The sequence below is a fragment of the Festucalex cinctus genome, chromosome 9, assembly GCF_051991245.1.
Source record: "Festucalex cinctus isolate MCC-2025b chromosome 9, RoL_Fcin_1.0, whole genome shotgun sequence".
Taxonomy (NCBI): domain Eukaryota; kingdom Metazoa; phylum Chordata; class Actinopteri; order Syngnathiformes; family Syngnathidae; genus Festucalex; species Festucalex cinctus.
This window is the reverse complement of record NC_135419.1, coordinates 20040743-20065577: the sequence shown is the minus strand read 5'-3', so window position 1 is coordinate 20065577 and position 24835 is coordinate 20040743. Positions and strand designations below refer to the sequence as shown.

Here is a 24835-nt window from a genome sequence, read left to right as displayed (position 1 = left end):
AAAACTACATTACCCGTCAAGCATCACATTTAGCTTTAACATGGGAAATGTCGTTTTTTTCACGCGTTGTGTACAGTCGATTGAAGCGACTTACGGTCAAGAGGATTAAGGCTGTAAACAGATTTGGAAAGCTATTTTAAATTGCATTTTTGAAAATGAAAAAGATAGCCATTCTAAAATAAAATTAAAAAACGTGATGGAAGAAAATAGAAATGTGTGATTATTAAGGTTTATTTTTATTTTTGCTATTTGGTCCGAAAATGTTTGAGCAAAATGATTATTATTTTTTTAATTCTATAAACCACTTACAACATAACTCCCAAATTCCAAATACTGTATGCTCTCTTTGGGTGACTGTATTTACATAAAATGAAAAAGGGTAATAAAAAAAATAAAAAAAATAAAAAAATAAAAAGGCCAGTAATTAGTTTTGTACTTTCATTTTTTCTTGAGTTATTTAATACAATATCTATTATTATGTATAACTTCACCGTTTTTATGTGGCACTTGTAAATGAATGTTAAGAATATGCACTGCTTTAAAACAGAAAAAAAATGTAAATAAAAGTAAATTTACCTCATGTTCAGGGGGTACATAATTATTTTTTTTTAAGCTTAGAATTATAGTTATATTTCATATCAACACAGCAAGAAAAGTCACCAGAAAAGCTGAATGATGAGCAGGAAATTATCTAAATTACAAATTCTGTTTACATAAGTAACAGTTAATTTATAATAATAATAATAATAATAATAATAATAATAATAATAATAATAATAATAATAATAATAATAATAATAATAATAATAATAATCCAGTCAATAACAGAATGGCATATTTTTATTTGTTAGATTAAAAAAAATGTAAGCAAAATAGATTTGACATGATACGATCGTGTGGACCCTGAAAGCATAAATTGTCAAAATGGCAGTGCTACTCGTGACAAAAATAAAATTCCACTACTTAACATCTGCATTTCACTTACTAGGGACCAGTTGTTTTGCCTCACTAGTAGTATGCACTCATTCTACTAGTATGCTTGTGACTATCACGCCCAAGTCGTACTACTAGTGTGCAGAAATGTCAAGTGATAGTTGAAGGCAGTAGTGGTTTAATAAAAAATACTAGTAAGCCACAGTCATCCTACTAGTGTACCCTAGTTGTTTCATCCATGCTTACAGTTAGACTTGTACGGGGCACGAAAATAGGGCCCTATGTCTTACAAGTTACTAGTAATGTTTTCCCACAACTAGTACTAATTTTGGGCTGCTAGTATGAAACTAGACCTTGCTCGCAATACTAGATACAACTAGTAGTGTACTAGTAAAATGACAGTGGCACTTTTCCACTCCTTGTGCCACTTTTGACCTACTAGTACGCAATTCAACTTTATTAGTATATTTCATTCTAGACAAACTACTTGGCCCAACTAGTAGGCATGTGTCCTGCACTAGTAGCCTCACAATCAAGAATTTTGATCAATTCTTCTCGTGGTTCAGTATGTTGTTCGTCCTCACTAGTTGGACAATTTTGGAATACTAGTATTAAGAAGTGAGCCACCAACAACTTGAGTGCGCGGACTCCATTTTTTGTCATTTTGCAGGATTGAAACTATTAGGCTTGTTTTGTCATCAGCACTATTCGAGTGCTAATCAAGCCTGGGAAACACCGGTTAACAGCGGTCCCAAAACTTTTGTTGTACGTCTGAGCAAGCGCTTGACGCAAAAAAAACAAAAAACAAAAAAAACGTCCAAGTTTGCAATCTTTAAGATGACAAGAAAGATTGTTAACTCATTCAAGCCCAAAAACGTTTTTGATACTTTGCCATTCACTCCCAAAAACGTGTTTACATGTTTTTCTGTTTTGTTTTTGTTTGTTTTTTATGCTAGAGCTTCATATCAGCTTCGGACATGAAGAGGTGGCTTAAAGCAATGTTAGTTATTAAAAACACAGCCAGCAGGTGGCAGCAGAGTATAAGAGATCAGCCAGGGTCATATTAAAACAACCTCTCTTCCCCACTGTTTTAAACAGATTTGTGAATAATGATGAAACTTAGCTATATTCTAATGCCAATGGCTGCAAAATGGAAACAGATACAAATATACTTTTTTTTTCCTGATGAAAGAAGAGACTCTAATCTTTCTTTTTGTAGGTTCCATGTTTTTATAACAATGGAACACAATAATCTGTGGGCCTTGCAATATCAGTCAAAAGGGTGTTTCTTCACTGAAAATGGTTGGGAGTCAATAAGTTAATATCCGCTGCCCGCCAAGTCCAGTAGTGATCCGGCCGCCTCCTGCGCCTCAGCGTCCAGCTGCAGGATCTCCACCGTCTCCAGGTCCAGCTGGGTGTCGTCGGGCAGGACCAGGTACTGGTACTCGGGGGACTGGTAGTAGTGCAGCTCGATGTAGCCGCTGTCGTCCAGCGGGTCCTTGTCCAGGTCGCCCGCCAGGTCGTCTGCCGCTGGCTCCACGAACACCAGCTCCTCGCGCTCCGGCGTCAAGGGGAAGTCTGGGTGCTCGCACAGCGCCGGGTTATCCCGGCCGGGGATGTCGGGCGACGGGGCCGGCAGCATGAGGGTGTGCGGGAGGCAATCTGCAACCGGACAAAAACGGTAGCAAGGAACGAGTCTACTTTTGTCCAAATGAAATTCCTCAACCCACTTGAACATGGACACAAGACGCTGCAAGATAGAAGCAAAGCACTACTTTTGTTCAAATGAAACCTTTCAACTCATTTCAACATAGTTCAATGACACTATTAAGAATGCAGTAAAGCACTAGTTTTGTCTAAATGAAACTTCTCAACTTACTTCAACATAGTTCCTTTACACCAGATACCTTTAAGATGGCAACAAAGCACTACCTTTGTCAAAATGAACCCCCTGGCCTCAACTCACTTCAACATTGTTCCTTGACAACAAGATAACAGCAAAGCACTAGTTTTGTCTTAACAAACCCCCTCAACTTAAAAAAAAAAAGTTTCTTGACACCAAATTGCTTTAAGATGGGCAGCAAAGCACTACTTTTGTGGAAATGAAACCTCTCAACTCACTTCAACATTGTTGCGTGACACCAAAACGCCACATTTGCAAAGCACTACTGTACTTTTGTCTAAATGAAACATTCAACTTATGTTTCCTTTTAAACCAACATAAGCATCAAAATAACATGGTGCATTACACCCCCCCCCCCCCCCCAAATATGGAGGAGCCAAACTGCCAAAATTCAAAAGAAATAAATGTCTAAATAAATAAATAAATACATAAATAAATGACTAAATAAATAAATAAATAAATGACTATATAAATATTTAAATAAATAAATAAATTACTAAAAGTGAAAATAAAAACGGATATAAAAAATATACAATTAAAAAAATAAATATATATAGCTCTTTTTATTTCCTTTTATATTTATTTATTTTTTATATATATAATTTTCGAATTATATATATATATATATATATATTTTATTTTATTTTTTTTTAATCCATTTTTAGTCATTATTTATTGATTTAGTCATTTATTTATTTTGAATTTTGTCAGTCATACCGCCATACCCAAATAACCGAGGACAGGCTTGCAAAAAAAAAAAAAAAAAAAAATCCTAAGTGTGAATTTCGGAATACTGAACTACACTCGTTCTTAAAATAAATAAATAAATCAATTAGGCGAGTTAAAATCCAAATGCCGAACGACGATTATGTGGGGTTCACTGCAGTTCTTTAGCACAAACACGCCACAAGATGGCGACAAATTGCTACTTTCCTCTTCCACGGGGGCTTTTTAGACCACATTTTCATCAAATAACTAATCACCAAAAGAAAAAAAAAACAAGAAAAAAAAAAAAACTAATCACCAAAAGAAACCATTTCCGTCTCAATTAAGCGAAATGAGTCATTTTGCACGCCACCTGATGATTCTGATCACTAAACCCGAGCACAAGAGTCACATTTCACAGAGAAAAATTTTAAACAAACTCTCGCTGGCCACATATGGAGGCCACGTCAACAGCGGCTCACATTCATTTAAGGAGGGCTTGTTGGCGCGTTACCAGGGAAAGAGAAGGTCGTCGCCATGACGACAGGAGGCAAACACAGGGAACAATGCGTCACGCTGAGAACGTCGGCGAGAGTCTGAAAAGGTGGCGGCAGTAAAAGTGACAGCGAGCGCTGTAACGCGGCTGAGAAAAAAAAATCCTATATAGGCTCAAATGCTGAAAGGTTCAAGTTGATTCATTAACAATGAGGCCAGAACATTATCAGAAGCGCGTAACTACATTTACAAGCCACATTTAAACTGCGACTACGCGAATATCATTCATTGGTCGCCACGTGATGACATCATCGCTTTTCAGTCTTCTGATTGGCCGGTCAGAGCAAAACTCGTTACAGCCGACATTGATGATATCAAAAAATAATACTCAGAACACATTATTTATTAATAAGCTTAATAAAAGTGTATCATTGATGTTTGAGCTGGAGGAATGAAATGAAATGTTGGCTTGGTACCTGTTTTTCCTTTGAAAATGTAACAAATATTGCTAAAATAAATGGTTATTCTTTCTTAATTAAGCCATGTACTAACCTGACATTTCCATGGAGTCGCACATTACAGATACGCCGTAGTCAACGCCTTCCAACCTGGAATTTAAATTCAAAAACACATCAGCCTAAACTCCCAACAATGGAGACACATTATAGTTAAATATTTGTTTAATTATTATTTATTTATTTTTTAACAAAAAAAAGTCATATTTTTTCCACTATAAAGTGGAGAAAACCTTCAGTGGATCACAAAATCTTTAAATCAAAAAAAAATATTTAAAGTACTGTATATTTAATATCATTGTAAGTCAATGTAATATAATGAATAGTTAGATAACTTTAAAACAGCAATTATATTTTTAACTCATTCACTGCCAGTCATTATAGAAAATTTTTACATTTCCAATACTCACGTGATATTCCATTCAATAATTATATATAAACCGAATCTACCAAATAACAGAATAGACTCCCTACTTTTTGTCCCGTCCCGTTCTTTTATAATTGACAGCAGAAAAATGTAGGTTTGCCAAAATACAGCCATTTCTCCCATGGACTCTGAAACTGTGTTTATTTCCTATAAAATGGGGCTATGATGTCATCTACCGGTGGTTGGGCATCAGTAAAGTTGTTTCCAAGTTTGATATTTACAGTGGAGCATGCTCAGATTCGCCCCCATTTAGCACCGCTCTAAAAAATACAATTGACAAGTATTCTTGTCAAAGGCAGTGAATGAGTTAAAAAATGTATACTTGAGAATGTTGACATAAATAAATGTCTAAAAATCCAACAACTAAAAAAATAAATGTACTGTTTAAGTTTAAAATAACTCAATTGTACTCAACAAATATATTTTACTGCATTCAAAAAAAAAAAAGTTTTGAGACACCGACATCATGTAGTTTGAACTTTTGTTTTTCCCCCATTTACCACTAGAGGGAGCCTGCAATTCACACTTTCTACAAATACTAATCACAATCAAGGTTTGCTTCTCATCCGGCAAAAATAAAAATAAAAAAATCCCAGAAAGTTACTAGTATTTTAGCTTTGGTGTCAGTACATCTGCATGTTTGTGTAAGTTAATATTTAATTAAATTATATTTAATTTATGAATGAATTTTCACTTGACGGCTGTTTGGACCTAGCCCACTATTGCACTTAATTTTTTGCTTTTCTTATCCATTTTTTCTTCCTTTCAGGCCATTTTGATGAAAACTGACACAAATGGAGTTATTAGCCCCCTCACTTTCTCAGTTCTCCGACAGATGACTTGGGAGTAAAAGTGGGCTATATGTCATGATGAAATGGAAACTATGAAATAAGTGTGATTGGTCTTACAGGGCTGGCTTGCTGATGAGGCTGCTGCTGTTGCTGTGGTAGGCGTGCGTCTTGCGAAGAACTTCCAGCAGCGACGCCCGATGCTCTGGATTCACACGCCACAGAGATCCTTTCCCCGCTGACTGCACGAAACAAGACAGGTTATGTTGGAATTATGGATTATGTTATAATTATTCACTTGTGATTAGGGTCTCCGGAATGGGTAAAAAAAAATTTTTTTTATTTTTTTTATTTTTTTATTTGTTCGTCTTGATTCCGAACAACAATTTTCTTTTCTTTTTTTTGTTTTTTTTTAATTGCCACTATGTTCTGGTAATTAAACATCATTCTTCATTCTGTGGTTAAACAACATGAAATTTGTATTTTTAGGATTGAGTGACAGTCTACTGATATCAATCCACTTAAAAAAAGAAAAGAAAAAAAAAGTATATATAAACAGTTTGGGTCCAAGTATTGAGCCTTGTGGTACTCCGTAACTGATGTGACAAAGTTCTTATTTTTAATCTATCTACCTTATATTTTCAAAGTAGCTTTTTAAGCGTTTTTTCCTGAAATATCTCTTATCCCATACTGATATTTATTTTTGAAATTATAGGTCAATAAAATTACTTCCTTTCATTTTGATGGAAAAAGATTATGTGCAACAGTGATGGCATGAATTACACACTGATCTATATATATGACGGGATAGCGGATCGGCCAAGACTTTTGAGGTCGCGAGGCCGCCATATTGCTCCTCCCAAGAGACCTTTCTTGGCATACGATCCTATACATTTACAGTATCCAAATTGGAGAACTTGCATTAAATACATATAAATGATATGCTTAATGGTGTTTAGTATAGGATTAATAAACTTGTATATGTTTTTTATTCAAGAATTATAACTGTAATTCAACAAAAGATGCCTCCGCTAAATCTAATATTGAGATATAAGGAACTGAGCTATAAAAGAAAAAGGGGGTCTTTAAAACAGCACATACCGTCCACTTATTTGTTATTATTATTTTAAATTCGTTAAAAAAAATAGTGACCACCCCGGCACAACCCTCCACCCCGCCTCCGGTATTATACTAATTACCTACGAGCTGTATATGGTCTCATCTGTACGTATACCGGTATACCGTAGTCTGCTCGCGAGGTGGGAGTAACACGACGGCCGCCCTGTGACTTCAACGGCTTGCACTGGCGTGTATGGGATATCGGCTATCCACTCATATGTACAGGTCAGTGGATGCCTTCTGTGTGCAGGAAGTGGTTGTGACCGTAGACACGCCCACCTGACTTTTGTCCCTCTCCAAGCGGCAGAAGCTTTTGCTCAAGGACAGATTGTGCCTGACCGAGTTCCTCCATCCCGCGCTGGCCGTCCTGTAGTACGGGAACTTGTTGACGATCCAGCCGTAGATGTCCTTCACCGGTAGCCTCTTGTCTGCCGACTCCTCGATGGCCATGAAAATCAGGCTGCTGAAGGAGTACGGCGGCTTGGCGGAGGCGGGATCCCGCCCGTACTCGCCTCGGGGCTGAGGAGGAGGAGGAGGTGGGGGCGGAGCTTTGGGGAACGGCTGGAGCGGGAGAAGGTTTCCCCGCTGGTGCAGCCAACTGAGGCACGTCAGGTCGTCCTCGTGGTCCCACGTGTTCGGGGGAGCCTCCGGGTGCCGGGATGCCGTGCAGTTGGAAAACGGAGAGCAGGAGGAAGAGGAGGAGGAGGACGAGGAGGAAGATGGGAGAGACTCTGCCGTTGTCGGCGACGGAGGGAAGGAGATGGGCGAGAGGGGGAGGGAGGTCATGTGACATGAGGGCGAGAAGGGGCCCCCGAAAGCGGCGGCGTGACACGGGGACAACGGGGCTAATGTGTAGCAGAAATTCTCCATCGTTTACGTTAAATTCTGCAAGGGAAAGAAAAAAAAAAAAGATGACATCAAGTAATGGGCGAAGTCCATTTTTATCATGTTTGGTGAATCCTGGGGGGGGGGGGCGGTCCATTCATGTTGTCAGTACTAGTGTGAATTTTATTTTCACTGCCATTTTGAAATTTAGTCTCAGTTTTAGTCCTATTTCAAACATGCTTTTTAGTTTTGATTATTAGTTAGTCAACCTCATCCCGTTTTTATTTAGTCAATTTTTAGTCCATCCATCCATCCATCCATCCATCCATCCATCCATCCATCCATCCATCCATCCATCCATCCATTTTCTGAAACGCCTGTTCCTCACAAGGGTCGCGGAGGGTGCCAGAGCCTATCACAACTGGTTGCCAGCCAATCACAGGGCACACAGAGATGAACAACCAACCACACACAAGCACACCTTGGGACAATTCGGAGCGCCTAATTAACCTGCCATGCATTTCTTTGGAATGTGGGAGGAGAACAGAATACCCGGAGAAGACCCACGCGGGCACGGGGAGAACATGCAAACTCCACCCAGGAAGGCCGGAGCCCGGACTCAAACCCCAGTCCTCAGTACTGGGAGGCGGACGTGCTAACCATTAACCCACCGCGCCGCCCTATTTTAGTCCAAGAAAACGTAATTGTATTTGTCTAGTTTTAGTCAACAAATTTTTATTTTTTTTAGTCCATAGTTTTAGTCAGGACCATCATTTAACCCCTGTATATATATATATATATATATATATTTTTTTTTTTTTTTTTTTTTTTTTTTGGTCAGCAGATTATGTTGAAAATTTTGGATCTAAAACTATTTCACATTTTAAAAAAAAATAAAAAATTCTCTCAACTTTTTGATGAAAACAGTGACAGGTTAACAGACAAGATTTTACAAATAACATTTTCGTCCAATTTTTATGAAGTGAAGGGCATTTTCAGCTCGTCTTCATTAGTCGACGAAAATGCATACTGATTTAGTCCCACTTATTGTTTATTAATGATGGTTTTAGTCTAGTTTTAGTCCAGTGAAAAATATGTATTGACGAAATAAGCACTACTTAGTACTTTTACTGACTCCTCAGGGCAACACTGGGTCAACAAAGTGAGTTACGAGATTATTAAAAGTCTCAGAAAGCAAGTCGTAAGTAACTATATTAAATATTGATAGAATTGATGGCTGCTTGGGCTTGGCCTTTGACACCTCCCCCCCTCATTTAATCTCAGTCTGTTTCTCTCTTTCAGGGCACCAAATAGGCCAGGATGCAAACTACAGAACTGAGGATCAAAATGAAAGCAATTATGATCCAATATGAATATTCAAAATGATCAAAGTCCAAAATCATCATAATCAAAATCTGAAGAAAACTAGCTACTTTTCTGTAATAAAAATAAGAATCCAGATGAATTGCTGACATTTACGTCACCCAAATATAATGTTCATTAATTGGTTAGATTTGATTGCAGTTCATCAATTTGTATATTTTGATTGAGGCATCCTCCAATGATACTATACTGACTGTGATCCACCTTGTGAAAGCAGAATTGTGCATCAATAAATCCACCACGGCATAAATGAGTTGGTCAAACTCATCTTTATCAAATACAGGAAGGCCAAGTTGAACATTTTTAGTGTTAGAACCTCAACGTTGAAAACAACTCTTTCTAAAAGTTACATTTAGGTGAGATTTAGGCCCCTTCATGGCTTTCATGTCTCGCCTGTAAAAAAAATTGTGGCTTTGTCTCAAGAACACGCATCGGTTAGCTATCCATTTGCTTCGAGTCTGATGTGCATCCACTCGAACGTTCAAAGTCCATCGTGCGCTCCTGGCACTAGTGCAGGCAGGTAACGCAACATGCTGCAGGTGCGGGCCTGTTCGCGTGAGCGCCTTCAAGCCACAAAGCAGTTCAAATGGCGCCGCGATCTAAAGTTTCAGTCGTATTCTATGTGTAGTTCACATTTTGAAGGCGCCCCTTCAGGTGATGCCACTCGCTCCTAATTGTTAACTTTGATGTGCGCGAATAATAAAAAAATAAATAAATCAATTAAACGTGTGACTCACCCGAGCGTCCCGTCAAGTTTCGTCTTTTCAAGGTTATTTGGGAGACCAGAAACTTGGAACGGGGACACCTGTGTGTCTCGCTTTCCCTCTGGCGGCTTCAATGTGCGACGCGACGACTTGTGGTGTCGGTTGCCATGGGGACCGAAAAGGACGCTTTGCAGCCGGCGCGCGCCCTCCCTCGGATGCCGGGCGTGCGCGCTCCCGATGACAACCGCCTCAGTGTCACAAAAGACAGGAAGGAACATGATCCAAACGGTCGTCTTTGCTAGCCCAGCCGGCTTCGGGTCAGCCCGCGTGCACACTGCACAAGTTACTCTTTGTTCTCACTAGTTGAACAACTTGATACTAGTGACTGGCTTTGGATATATTTACATTTCATTATTTGAAAGTCGTATGCTGCATTTGAGGATAGTCGGAAGTCGGAGATATCCGAGTTTTTTTTTTGTTTTTTTTTTCCAGTTCCGACTTGAAAGCGTTCGAGGTGAAAGTAAACAACCAAAATGGCGGATAGTGATAAATTGTTTTATTTTTGGTCCTCAAAACTCATTTTGACTTCCAGCAAAGTTGCCTTCTCAATTTTGATATGATATGAATTCAGAAAGCTATCTAGTTTTATAGTATACTATACTTTTATACTAAATTGTGTTTTACCATTCACGGTCTGATTTCCAACGGTGTCACCATTGTAGAGTAACGTCACTTGTAGTCCGTCGGTGAAGTCGGGGCCCTTTTTATTTTCCGACTTCACATGTGGAATTTACGAGTTCAAGGGGCCGTTCCCGTACACACTTCCTGGTTTGAAACTCGTAAAAGTCCGACTTCCGACCATCCTCGAATGCAGCATAAATTATTTCAACTTGCAGAACTATTCAGCATAAATGTTATGCATAGCAACAGTTTGTTACACTGCACAAGTGCACATATTGAGGTAATCACAATTCACCATTAGATATAATCACTATCAACGTATTTCCTACTTTGCTGTAATTGTACAAACATATGCAAGCAGTGGCGCTCCTGCCATTAGGCGGATTAGGCAAATGCTAGGGGCGCTCGTGAGCAAAAGGGGCGACAGGGAGAGGAGGTTTATTTTATTTTATTTATTTTTTAATCCTTTGTCAGTCACGTAAACTTGCGCCTTCTGTTTCAAGTAAAGCATGGCCAGCCAACCACATACCTCCTTTCAGATGTAGCTTTGATTGACAACTACGGCTAGCCAATGACAATCGGGATTGGGAGTGCGGGGTGTGGTGGGGTGGAGACACACGCTCTGGAGACGTGCATTAGCCAAATTTACTTCCGGGTTAGATAGTAGTGCGCTTTCGCCGGCCGGTGCTAACACAATGACCACCAAATAAATGCCAAACCTCGATCCAGGATGACACAGTTGACATCGCTGAGAATCCTGCGTCCATTGGTCCACTAAACAACGTTTACAAGTGAGTGGCAAACTTTTGTTTTGATTAGTCAAGCCACACAGCACGGACGAATTGTAGCAATACACAGTATGCGGTTAACAGACCCACGCAGTCACACATACACACAAACTTTGGAGCATAAAATTATTTATCACTAAAGCACAGTTGCAGTACAATGTAAGTTGAATTCTCTTTTTTTATTGCCAAGTTTGTTGATGACTGTCACTAAGTTCTAATGAAAAAACACTTTACTTTCCTTTTGGTTTGATATTTTGCTTGTTTTTCATTGCACCCATATGTCGTTTCTCTATATTATCGACATATCTCAACTCAACCTTATTTATAAAGAACTTTAAACATCCATTGCTGCATACAAAGTGTTGTGCATGGAATAGAAATCAGTCTTGCAGTAGAGACAAGTGAAAGAAAATAACACAAAATCAAATTAATTCTAGTAAATATATGTAGGTAAGTATAAAAACAAATACATATATGTGTATATATATATATATATATATATATATATATATATATATATTAGGGGTGTGAATTGCCTAGTACCTGACGATTCGATTCGTATCACGATTCACAGGTCACGATTCGATTCGATACCGATTAATCCCGATACAAATTTATAAGTCGATTATTGCGATTTTTTTTCATTAAAATTTAGAAAATACTAATCAGTAAGCTTGTAGAGTGTAAGATCTATATGAAAATGTATTATTTATTTATCTGAAATTTCAGTCTTATAGAGGTTGTAATTTGTTTCATGTTTGAACAGCATTGAAATAAAATATTAAGGCTTAATGTTCCGTTCATATAACATTCTTCCATGCTTAAGGTGTGAATCCTAAAAAACAAAAACAAAAAAAACAAAAAAAAAAAAACAAAACAAAAATCGATTTTGCCGATTATTGAATCGATTCGCGAATCGCGCGATGTAGTATCGCGATATATCGCCGAATCGATTTTTTTTTTAACACCCCTAATATATATATATAAAAAATAAGATGTAGGGAAGTGAATAAGTAAATTGAATAAGTAAAAATAAATAAAATAACATATCGTACAGCCCTAAATCCAAAAAGCAAATGAAGGGCAACTGCTAGCCAATCCCAGATAGAAGCGGCTGGGTCACAGAGTCATGATGAGCACTTTTGCAGTTGTCACAATGCCTGTTCAACCTGAACAACATCAGATTTAGGTTGATGAAGTGCCCCCCCTGCACTTTCTTTCTGGTGACAGGTCTGGCTCTTTAGTTAAGAAAATGAAATGAAAACGCTAGTATGCTGTCCTGGATCAAGGCTTTAAAAAAAAAAAATATATATATATATAATAAAAAAATAAAATAAATAAATAAAGATCACGGTCAGACTCTCAGGTGGATGCGCAGGCTGATACAGCACGGATGTACTGTATAAACTAAACTGAGCTGCTCATGCTGTAGCGAAAAGTGAAGCCGGCGGCGGCCATCTTGCGTTGCCAGACTTAAAGTTCACTTTTCCGCAGCATACTTTATCTTCCTCTGCAGCGAAAATATCACTGTGACGTATGGTTGTACCAATAAGTATAAAATAAGTGGGAGATGCTCTAAATGCAGATTTCATCAGTAAGAAATTAATGTCGATATAAATTTTCTCTCATTAGGTACTGAGTGCCACTCATATTGGTCTGCATCATCAGAATTAGTTATAAGAACCATCAACTATGAAATGCAAGCAAAGCACACCAGAAAAAATAAACAAGTCTTGTGAAATGTAAACCTAACTTCTGCAAGTCCCGATTCATGATACTGAGATAATACTCTGAATGGTTGATGTAAATAATTAAGTTCATTCTTTGCTTCTTTGGGGGGGCACTACCAGAAATCCTGCCTACGGTGCCAAGTTGCTTAGGAACACCACTGTATGCAAGCATCATTAGACAATTACCATTTACCAACAAGGATGGATGGGATGCCCCACCGCCACAAGATGGCAGCAGAGCACGACACGAAGCTCGTCAATTTTACAGATAATTAATTCCTTGACAGTTGACGTTAATATGCACTCTTATTTATATGTCAGTTCTTTAGCCTGAACATAAAAAATAGTGAATAGATCAAATTTTCAGCTCTTAAAGTTCCCCTCAAAAATTTGCGCTTGAGATCACTCAACTGTGAATGGCGCCAAACCACATCATTTCATATGGAACCACCGAACAAATAAGGAAAAGTGCACACAATTGAATACACAAAACTGAATATTTATTTTTCTTCCCTACCAAAAAAAAAAAAAAATGCAAACAGTGTCATGCTTTGTTACATTTCAGATAAATAAAAAAGCAGGTTTGGAAATGATGGCGACGTCATCATAACGGAGGAGTTGACGGAAAGCCCAATTCGGCCTTTTCCAAAATACTAGACCCAATTAGTATAAGCTTCTCGACCCTACTAGTATCACCAAAATGCCATCTAGTAGTTTTATGACTAGTATGCTAAAGTTGTCCTACTAGCGAGTACAAAGAGTACACTAGCAGAATAATCTGTCCAACCAGAAACAATTTTTACTGCGCCATTACTGACTCCCACTACAGCATGGCATTTCTGTACAAATAGTATGACAACTATGGCACACTAATAGGACAACTAATAGACAAAAACAACCACGTTACTAGGGATGTAACGATAACAGCAATATCGTGATATCGCGATATTAAAACTGCCACAATATATCACCGTCGTCATGTCACGATATTAAAAGCAGCACATTTGTTAAATGGTTGATTTCCCTTTGTGCAGTTCTAGCACCCTCTGGTGGCTAGTTTTTATAGCGCCGTTTAATTTTCACAAGGCATGGTTTGGCCCTTAAATATTTAAAATTCGCGCTAATGGTCAGATGAAGGGGAACGCAACATGCTTGTGAAGAGATTGTAGTTTATGTGCATTGCTGTTAAGTACAAAAGCAAAATATTGTCTTTTTTTTTTTTTTTAGTATGAGCTCATTATAATTATCATATTTTGACCGTCATATCGTGATTTCGTTTTGTGATGTTTGGATAGCGTTACATCCCTAGTTACTAGTGTGGAAAAAACTGTGCACAAGTTGACTGGTGCAACACAGCAGTCTGTCTACTAGTAAGGTTAGGTTGAATTGTGTATTAGTAGGCCAAACATGGCACTAGTAGAGGAAGAATTTTTGATGGCCGCGCCACTGGTGTGCCTTCGTCATTCGACAAGTGCGCTAAATTGTGTGACTAGTGAGGACAAAGACAGTACGAGTAGATGGACCTTAAAGTGGATTATTAAAGGATATGGAATAAATGATGGCTTTGACTTTTAATAAGGGAAATGAAATGAATCCACTGATGAAACCAAGCTCTGAATTTGGCAGCCCTTGTTTTAAAACGGTGGCAAAAAAATTAGCCTTTTTTTTGTCAACATCACTGCACGCACATATATTTCATACAATTTGGTGAATTTCATTTTTACAATAGCTCGACGCCACGCACGCAAGGAGAAGGCGGCAAGCGCGCACACAGTCACACGCACGCCAAAAAAAGCACTTGGATGAGCCATCTCAAGTCAACGCCTCACGGTCGGTCAGTCAGTCACCTGACCAGGTGAAAGGTCAACCAGTAGATGATGAGGGGCTGAAAGAGGGCAGTGGCCATGGTGATGTACATGCGCACTTGCGGTTTGGCGCCGGAGTTGGTGGTTATGGAGTCCGACGCCAACGACGTCAGGATCTTCATTCTCAGGGAACGCACCTGGCGGCAGGCACATTTTCACACATTAGGATGGCGAGCGCGCCTCATTCGCTACACAACTGGCTGATGCAGTGGAACATTGACTTATACTTATTATTATTATTATTATTATTATTATTGTTGTTGGTTATTATTATTTATTATATTATTATTATTATATTTAAAAAAAAAATATTATTATTTTTATTATTTACCATTATTATTATATTATTTATCATTTATTATTTTTATTTCTTATTAATTATTTATTATTATTATTATTATTATCATCAAGTTTGTCAAGTAACATTGACGTTAAAGTACCCTCGGGCTCATATTGTGAACATCATGTGACCAAACCCTGAAAACAAGGTGAGCTGCTGACAAACGCAGTGGCAACAGTGACTCTCCTTGCCCACGTGTGAGGGCATTTACAGTGTAACTTACATGCCCCATAATCTTATCTAGTGGCGAGAAAATAAAGCGTCATGAAACAAGTGCGATATATTTTTTTACACCTCTATACGGCATTCTTGTTTTAAAGATGCAGTGGAAATTGAATCAATTTGTTACTTTAATTTTTACATGATGGACTTTTAGCTGCAATGGCTCAGCTCATCTGCTTTTCCATTTAACTCCGCCCAAATGCAATGCTAATTAAGAAAATGTGTTACTTTTTTGTCATTTTACCATGGTGTTTATTAAATATTGCACACAATACACTTGAAAAAAACAAAACAAAACGAAAACTAATGCTGAAACTAAAACTAAACCAAAACTACGGTAAGCATTTAAAAAAAAAAAAAAACCTAAACTAATGAAAACTAACAGAAGTGCCATAAAAATTAATTTAAAAAAAAAAAAAAAAAAAAAAAAGAGAGAGAGAAAGAAAAAACAACTAAAATGGAAAAATTCCAAAACTAAAAAGTAATTTGAAAAAGTGCTTGGAAGTCAAGGTCCCACCGCATTTGTACTTGACAAGACTGAATACTTACGATGAAGAACATAAGAGCACAAGAGGACCAGGCAAGCGCCACAAAGTAGCCGTCGCTGCCAAACATCAAGCCGCAAAGCACGCTGAAGATCATCCTAAACATAAAACATCCGCCTTCAGCAGCTGATCGATCGTCATCGGTGTACAACGATCCTGCCTCATTTGCTCCCAAAAATGTATAAATACATTCTATTTTAAATGTTTTAAGTCTCCCAAAGACTTATTTTGATGTTTTTTTAGGTGTTTTTTTTTTTTTATGCTAGAGCACACAGAAGGCTTTGATGCAGCCGCTCAACTCCAAAGAACGGTTGAAGAAATGGTAGTTATTACACAAACAGCCAGCAGGTGGCAGCAGAGTATAAGAGATCAACCAGGGCCATGTTGAATAAAAATGCTAATTTCCTCAAAATTATAAATAGATTTGTGAATAATGATGAAACTTAGCTATATTCTAATGCTAATTACTGCAAAACGAAAACAGATCGAAATATAGTTTATATATACGAAATCTAACAAAAACACTAATATGGAAATTCAAAAAATAATTTTGTTCAAGAAATAAGCGAAAATGCTTTTAAAAAAAAAAAGAAAACTAAATGAAACTATATTTTATGTTCACAAAACGATAACTACAATTAAAGCAAAAAATGTCCTTCGTTTTAGTCTTTGGTAATTCATTTAATACATGAACCTTTGGGGATGATTTAAAGTAGATTTATTTCAATATTAACCATAATAAAGACATTTGAAAGCGTGTCACACAGATTTGACAATCTAAGCAGCAGCTAATAGAAAAGCACCTTTGCTAGGTAAGAAATGTTACTTTTTTCATTTTACCATGTTTATTAAATATTGTGCACAAGTAGTACACACAAAAAAAACCCCCGAAAACTAGTACTGAAACTAACTAAAACTAATCATAAAAAAAAAAAAAAAACTAACTAAAACTAAACAGAACCACCCCGAAAATTAATTAAAACTAACTAACTAAAAAAAAAAAAAAAAAGTGTATTGAAGCGTATATCATTTCCCTCATATTTACCCGACATATTTGTATCCGCTGTAGGCGATGAGGTCAAAGGTGGACAGGTCGCTGTGTACCGTCAGCAAGTACAAACTGAGCAGCATCACCAGCACCTCGATGATCACCCACACCAGCGCCGTGCTGGCGCACAGTCCAAGCACCTCCGGACTGAACCTTTGACGCAAGTCAGTCAACAACTTGTTAACACGCTACAAGATGGCAAACAACAACAAAAAAGAAAAAAAAAATCTTACCTTTTCTGCATGCCGAGAGCCATTCCAGCCAGTAAAATGTAGGTAATGAAAGCCATTGCTAGGACCACAAAAGGGGGCACTTGTCATGAAAATATTCCAAATGGCCGATTATTTTCCCCATAAAACGTTATTGAAGAAAAATGAAGTTTCCGACGCTGTGAAAGTACTCCGAATGCACCATTTTGCTTGTGGAACATTACCAACTAGCAAGTGTGTAGCGTATGCTATTCTGGTTATTCTGTTGTCCCTAAGCATCAATTAAGTTGTTTATTAATGACACCGCATGTTGGAGTTAACTCTAAAACTAAGCACACAACGTTAAGAATTACATCCACTGTATAGTTAAATACAAAACATGCTTCGTTTGTAAAACATTGCTAGCCTAGCGCTAACAGGGAGTTAGCAAATATAGCAAATATATATAAAAAAAATCTAATATGTCATGGAGTTAATAAAGTGTATATGATTCACAGCTAAATTAATTTTATTATTATTATTATCATTATTATTATTATTGTATTATCATTTAAATTATTCAATTTATGACAGTGTCATATATTTATTTATTTATTATTATTATTACTATTATTATTATTATTGTATTATCATTTAAATTATTATTCAATTTATGCCAGTGGCATAAATTGAATAATAATTTAAATGTAAAGTGGGTTAATAAAATCTATTACTCTTAGCAGTTATAGTAAAACACTCGCTCAAACACTGATCTTTGAATTATTCTCAGATCAAATTATAATTATACTATTCAAATTGTAAGATCAAGTTATTAAATAAGTTTTAGTTGATGAACATAAGACAGGGATTTGTCATAAGTCAAATCGAATATGGATAGAGTAAAATGTAGTGTCTACGTGATGTGGGAATGAGCTCAGCTGCTTGTCGAAATGTGCACCTCATTTCTTCATTCACGTTCTCTAAACACCCCACCACACTGGATTTCAAATGAAACGAACAAGATGCGCTTTAGTTGCAGACGTTCCACTGTTATCTTGAGGGGGATTTACCTGCCTACGAGTTTTACAAGACTTAAGTGGTGCTATGCTACCATCGAATATCATCGCGTTAAACCAAGATCCCGTTTGAAACAAAACACACAACTCATTCATGAACATAACGATTTCCAGCTAGTTGTAATTCCGACGTTCGTTTTATGTAACAAATCTTGCGCTGTAGAGCCCTTTTGCGAGTCAACACAAACACTGAGGGAAAAAAAAAACGAAGTTATGTTGAAATTTTGGAAAACTTTAAGGAACTATTTATTTACTTGTTTGTAATTTAGCTTAACATGCTGATGACCCTTGGAAGTTCCCTGCAATTTTTGTTAGAATTTTTAAACAAAGCTGTCAATTCTTTATATGTTTAAAATTGAAAGAATTTTTTTTTTTTTTTTTTTCATTTGACGCTAATATTTTCTCTTTTACTGGAAATGAATATCAGCTTGAAATATCTGTTTGCAGTCTCCTTGACTACTAATAATCGGCATCGGCCTTGAAAAAAAAAACAAAAAAAAAACATCGGCCTATCACTAGTGTCATGGATGTAGCGGACAATCAAAATGTCATATCGCGTGCACGTTTCACAATAAAAACATGCATTTTCGATAATAGCTGATTAAAATGTTTGCAGTTTACTGAAACCGACTTACTTGGGATGTAAAGATCCGGCGCGTTGACGTCCTGTCTTGGCGTTAGCGGAGTGTCTCGATGGTAGCGAACTTCCCAATCCTAGCAAAGAGTCACCGACATGTCAGCAAACCTCATTGGATATCCATCTTAGCATAGCATCCAATAGCATCTGCAGTTTGTTGCATTACTAGAACCTTTTAAACTCTGTGCCTGCCAAAAACGTTTAATTACGATGAGTAAAATCACGCTGTATGCTGCCATAAACGTTAAATGACGTCAACTATGGTTTTTTTTTTCTCATCAATGGTCAGTGCAACATCTAAGTGCAGCGCTGCCTTGTCAATGGGCTGTGGAATCAAAAACACCCACTAACGAGAGAGCATATTACTAAAGAACATAAGTCAGAAACATACTTTTTTTTTCAAATGATAGAATGGAAATTGAACACAATATTCTGTTTGCCTTGAAAGATGAGTTAAAAATGCTCAAAATCGGCTGGCACTGTGGGGGCTGTTTTTTTTTTTTTAACATGTAAAATTCAACACAAACAGCAAGACGTTGACATACAATTTTCAATCTAATTTTACTGAGCAATACTCACATGCACAGTTTTTTTTGTTTTTGTTTTTTTGTTTAAATCACCGCTTTATTAGGAAGTTCCAATGCTCACTTGACGAAGGATTCAAAGTTGCAATTTATCTTTGGGGCTCGATAAGACATAATTAAAATGCGATTGCGGAAACGCTTCTCACAAGCGGGGAAGGCGTCGCCGTCCGATTACCTGATGCGTGTAGGGGAACATGAGGATCATGAGTTTCTTCAGCACGTATCTGGTGTCCACGGCAAAGAAGTATTTCAACTTGTTCACAGACATGAATCTGCTGATCTGAAATGCACACACACAAAATGCAAACCTTTAAACTCATTCAGTCACGAAACATGTAAAAATGTTTTTTTTTTCTTCAATACTTTGTCCTTCACTCTCAAAACTATGTTCACATGTTTAGGTTTTTTTGTTCTTGTTTTTTTTAATGCAAGAGCATACAGAAGGCTTTGGTGCAACAAAAAGCAACGGTCGTTATTTAAAAAAATAAAAATAAATACGGCCATCAGGTAGCAGCAGAGTACAAGAGATCAGCCAGGGCCATGTTGCAACAAGCTCTTTTTGTTGCCATTTTCACCAGGAATGTGAATATTGATTAAACTTAGCTAATGCTAATTGCTGCAAAACGGATACAAATATACTTTTTATTTATTTTTACCAGATGAAAGAAGCGACTCTAGAGCATACAGAAAGCTTTAATGCAGCCCCTGAACTGAAGAGAACGGTTGAAGCAATGGTAGTTATTACAAAAACGGCCAGCAGGTGGCAGCAGGGTATAAGAGATCAATCAGGGGCATGTTGCAACAAGCTCTTTTTGCCAGTGTTTTCTAAACAACTTCTTTTCCCCACTGTTTTAAACAGTTTTGTGAATAATGATGAAACTTAGCTATACTCTAATGCTAATTGCTGTAAAATGGAAACAGACAGAAATATACTTTTTTTTTTCCTGGAAAGAAGAGACTCAAATCTTTCTTTTGGTAGGTTCCATGTTTTTATAACAATAGAACACAATATTCTGTGGGCCTTGCAAATCAGTCCAGATCCAGTAAAACAGCAGGGAGTGAAGGGGGTTGCTTCAGTGAAAATGGCTGCCAGTCAATGAGTTAATTGTAGGATAAACTCCACCAACTGTCAAGGTCAACAAACGTGAGCGAGTCTGGCTCTGGTGATGTGGATGCTAACGGGTTCAAATTTGCGCCCTTTGCAGTTCAAATATGACACATTTTGAAATGAATGATAATCCCACCTCTTTGTTGACCATGTCCTTGCCTTGGTTGGCTAAAGACGATCCATACATGACCGCAGCGTTGGCCATGGGATCGGCGAACAAGTTGCCGACTCCCGCCTGCATGTCGTTGGGGGGCCCCGCCATGTTGTAGCCTGGAGTGTAGTAACCCTGAGCGTTGGTCCCTGAGGTGCTGGTGTCGTCAAACAGCATGGACTCCCCGCCCATCGGAGCGCTGCCGCGACCCCTCTGTTTACCTGGGTGGGAGCAATTACACCAGGTACGTTCAACTTGTTCTGTGACCAAGCCTGTCATAAACTTTTGAAATTAATTTGAAATGATATTCAGCTGTTGTAGGCCCCTAAAAATATCCAACATTTTTCTTTATCCAGAAAAACACCACAATGCAGTATTAAAATATATATATATATATAAATAAAAATAAATATATATATATATAAATATAAATAAAAATAAATATATATATATATAAATATATATATAAATAAAAATAAATATATATAAATATAAATATATATATAAATAAATATATATAAATATATATATAAAAATATATATAAATATAAATATATATTTATATATATATAAATATATATAAATATATATATAAAAATATATAAATATATATATAAATATATATATAAATATATATATATATAAAAAATATATATATATATATAAAAAAATATATATATATATATATATATATATATATATATATATATATATATATATATATATATATATAAAATATAAAATATATATATATATATATATATATATATATATATATATATATATATATATATATATATATATATATATATATATATATATATACATACATATATATATATATATATACATACATATATATACATACATATATATGCACGATATTTATCGGACCGATACAATATCGGCCGATATTGGAAAATATGACGTCATTTTTCATCGTCCCGATATGTATATTTTAGTCGATACATCTATTAAAGTCTGTGCACTGTTTGCAACGTGAGGACCCTACAATACACCAAGTCGCGCTGCTTACGTCTTGTATAGACCATGTTGCGCTGATTACATCATCTATCACGCCTCTCGCTCTTGTAGACCGGCATCTCAAAAAAAAAAAAAAAACACGCCTTAACCGAAGCTTGGTCCGCCCCACACTACTGTCTAGACTAGCACGTAGTAATCAACATGTCCTCCTCACCAGTGTGGTGGTTTTTCTCCATGGTAGAAGATCAAAACATTTTCAGGAAGGATTCAGAGAGGGGGAAAGAAGGCTTTTGCTCACCTGAAAATCTATCATCATGGCAGATTCGTTTTGAACGTAATGAACTTGAAGGAGGCACAGAGGCAGCAGCTAATGTTGCTAGGCTAACGGCGCTAAGTTAAGAAGACAGCAAGGCAGAAACAACAAATCTAAAGCCATTAACGTCAAAGTTATGGCTTTCATAGCGCTAGACAAGCAGCGTTTTTTTTTTTTGTAGTTGACACGTTTTTTTACAAGTAAATAGCACATTTGGAGCCACGTTGCATCCTCTGAAGTGGCCACAGCTTGATTGACAAGAATGGACTAACACTACAGTAAGTCTCACCGCAGTTCGGGGTGGGGGTTTTCAAGGATGCATATCATGTTATTTTATGTTTAACTTTTAAAGCCAAGCCAAGCAGTGAACTAACTATTTAATGCCAGTTACTGTCGGCTGTAACCAAGCCACAACAAAACATGCGAATGTAAGCAGCTTGCTTATTTATTTATTTATTATTTTCCAGTCTGTGTTTCCCTCACGGGACCACGGGAAACAACATAACCACCCACGTACCCACAAGTGTTGCTGCAATACCAATTTTGTCTATTTAGTTGATTTCAATTTTTTTAAATTAAGGTTGACAAATGTCAATGCATATAATTTTACCAAACGTTCACCTACCTCATCCTCATGCACTATTGCACTTAGGGTTGAATAAATGCATTCCTATTGCATACATACATGAATGTTTTGTTTTTCTAGATAAGCCAGTTGGAGTTCTGTATTAATTTAAAAACTAACTTTTTATTTTGTGTAATTATCTGTTAGCCAGTTCATATAGAAAACACACATTTGAAAGAGACATTTGTTTGCGGTCATAATCAGAGCTACTAAAACATAAATTTTTCCATTCCTGGATGAACAAATTGCAGATCATATGAAGGCTATATTAAATATAAAAAAAACAAATGTATCGGTTATCGGTATTGACCATGCAAAGCAGGAAATTATCAGTTATCGTATCGGTTGAAATTTTTCATATCGTGCATCACTAATATATATATATATATATATATATATAATTATACTTTTTAATTTTCTACTAAGGCTATTATCAACTGTCCAAACCTTGAGGGGGAGGGGCTAACTTTGTGCAACCTTTCACACATCTACATTGTGTGACAACTTTCTGAAGCAAATTTTACATTTTAAACAAATCTCAGCAGCTGCGAGAAATTTGAGAATCATTTTATTTTTGCTTTATGGTTGAATTAATGTATTTTTCTTAATAATTTTATCAACGAGGAATGTTATGTATATGATATGTAATTATTATACTTCAGTGTTGAATATTATTTTGCATAAATAAAAATACAAAGCATTTGAAGTTGCATGTTTTAGCTTGTGTCACCAGTACCGTATATAACTACCTCTTTAGAAGTAATAACAGAGAAGGTGAGTTATTTCCAAAAACAAAAAAAATGTTATGCGGCAACATTAGCGATTGACGTTCCACTTACTTGCTCGGTATCCGTGATGTGGCAAATCCATTGCAGATTCTCGCTGACGTTAGCTTCCAAAATAAAAACAGTGACACATTAGCCAACGCATGCGAAAAAACAAACAAAAAGCACCTAAATACACACCACAGAGCTGGCACGCTACTAGTAAGGAAAAAAAATAATATCATATGATCAGTACAAGGAATACTGCAGTGTTAAATGCTAACACTTCTGTTCGAAACTTTAACGCCTACTCCTCGTTAGCTACTTGCTAACGAAGCACAGCTGCCAAGTTGTGAGGTTACGACTCACACAAAAATAGCAACATTATAAATGACCGAGACCAATTGCACAACAAATGCTCTGACAATCAACACACACACACACAAAAAAAATCACACCAAGGAGAGGAACTTACCTAGTCTGTTATCGGTTGGTCGCTAGCTACGTGGCTAATCGACTGACTCCGCCCACTCTCTGCAATTGGTTGACGTCATTTTGCTTGCGTGGCATAGAACGTACGTAAGTACGTACGTACGTGCCTGCCAGTGAGTCACTACTCGCGGTTGAAACCAGAGGGCAGCCATCTTACGTTGCCTCTATGTACGTTTCCGCTAAAATACTCATGACATTTCCACTTGTTTTCTTCAATTTTGCTTTGTGACCATCACAGTATTTTCCCCCTAAATTTCTCTGCTCAATTATCTTTATAATTAATTAACTATTATTATTATTATTATTATTATTATTATTATTATTATTATTATTATTCATAAATGATAATAATCTTAGAAAAATAAATGTATGAAAAGAATCACTGAATTAAATGCTCAAACTGCATAACGTGACTATTTTAAACTTTTATATGATCAAGTCGACTTCAGTTGTAGTACATTTTGAACCTTTTAAACCGTACTTTATATTTTAATTTTTGTGCAATTCATTTGACTTGAATTGAATCATCACTTGCTGTATTTTCATGTTGCCACTAGAGGGAGCGCGCGTGCCTACATAAAAGCACAAGGCAAAAGTGCCAATTTCAAAACAATAACATCACATTCTTGGTAGGTAATTTAAAGACCTCTTCACAATTTGGATTCAATCGGATCAGTGGTCACAGTCCAAAATGGCATATATTTTTTTTCTTATGGATTTGAGCCGTTGATATTTTCAAATCAATTAATATAAAGAAAGTCAAATACCAATGAGCAGTACTAAAGCTGCTCCATATCATATCAAGAGCTAAGGGAACATGAAGAGTTACTTTAACATGTTATCTGCAGGTCAAAAAAGTATGTCAGCTTGTTGCTGATCTGAAAGGCGCATGCAGAG

At 36.7% G+C, this 24835-nt stretch overlaps 2 protein-coding genes across 3 annotated transcripts; both read right to left on the bottom strand.

The window, feature by feature from the left end:
- Positions 1 to 822: 822 nt before the first annotated feature.
- LOC144026329 (uncharacterized) lies at positions 823 to 9987 on the bottom strand. The gene is made up of 5 exons (XM_077532936.1): positions 9831 to 9987; positions 7165 to 7770; positions 5887 to 6008; positions 4589 to 4644; positions 823 to 2595 (listed from the first exon to the last, which is right to left on the bottom strand). Exons 2-5 carry the CDS (start codon positions 7753 to 7755, stop codon positions 2252 to 2254), a joined length of 1113 nt encoding a protein of 370 aa, XP_077389062.1. The 5' UTR covers positions 7756 to 7770; positions 9831 to 9987; the 3' UTR covers positions 823 to 2251.
- A 4567-nt stretch (positions 9988 to 14554) lies between these two features.
- Positions 14555 to 23988, bottom strand: yif1a (Yip1 interacting factor homolog A (S. cerevisiae)). Of its 2 annotated transcripts, none has more exons than XM_077532689.1 (9): positions 23922 to 23988; positions 23522 to 23574; positions 20746 to 20981; positions 19677 to 19781; positions 18916 to 18994; positions 17250 to 17307; positions 17014 to 17169; positions 15973 to 16066; positions 14555 to 14998 (listed from the first exon to the last, which is right to left on the bottom strand). In XM_077532689.1, the coding sequence occupies exons 2-9, from the start codon at positions 23550 to 23552 to the stop codon at positions 14840 to 14842; spliced, it is 918 nt and encodes a 305-aa protein (XP_077388815.1). In that variant the 5' UTR covers positions 23553 to 23574; positions 23922 to 23988; the 3' UTR covers positions 14555 to 14839. The 2 variants fall into 2 exon arrangements, with proteins under 2 accessions (XP_077388815.1, XP_077388816.1); XM_077532690.1 differs by lacking the exon at positions 23922 to 23988 and adding an exon at positions 23648 to 23892.
- Positions 23989 to 24835: the final 847 nt, after the last annotated feature.

What these genes read in the sequence shown, in the direction of transcription:
- LOC144026329 (XM_077532936.1), bottom strand. Translation starts at nt 7,755, where the DNA reads ATGGAGAATTTCTGCTACACATTAGCCCCGTTGTCCCCGTGTCACGCC. An exon ending in TGGAGAGGGACAAAAGTCAG is followed by an intron (nt 6,009 to 7,164) that starts GTGGGCGTGTCT and finishes TGTTTCGTGCAG; the next exon opens with TCAGCGGGGAAAGGATCTCT. An exon ending in CTCATCAGCAAGCCAGCCCT is followed by an intron (nt 4,645 to 5,886) that starts GTAAGACCAATC and finishes TTTAAATTCCAG; the next exon opens with GTTGGAAGGCGTTGACTACG.
- yif1a (XM_077532689.1), bottom strand. Translation starts at nt 23,552, where the DNA reads ATGGATTTGCCACATCACGGATACCGAGCAA. An exon ending in ACATCACGGATACCGAGCAA is followed by an intron (nt 20,982 to 23,521) that starts GTAAGTGGAACG and finishes GCTCCCACCCAG; the next exon opens with GTAAACAGAGGGGTCGCGGC. An exon ending in AGCGGATACAAATATGTCGG is followed by an intron (nt 16,067 to 17,013) that starts GTAAATATGAGG and finishes TTTTATGTTTAG; the next exon opens with GATGATCTTCAGCGTGCTTT.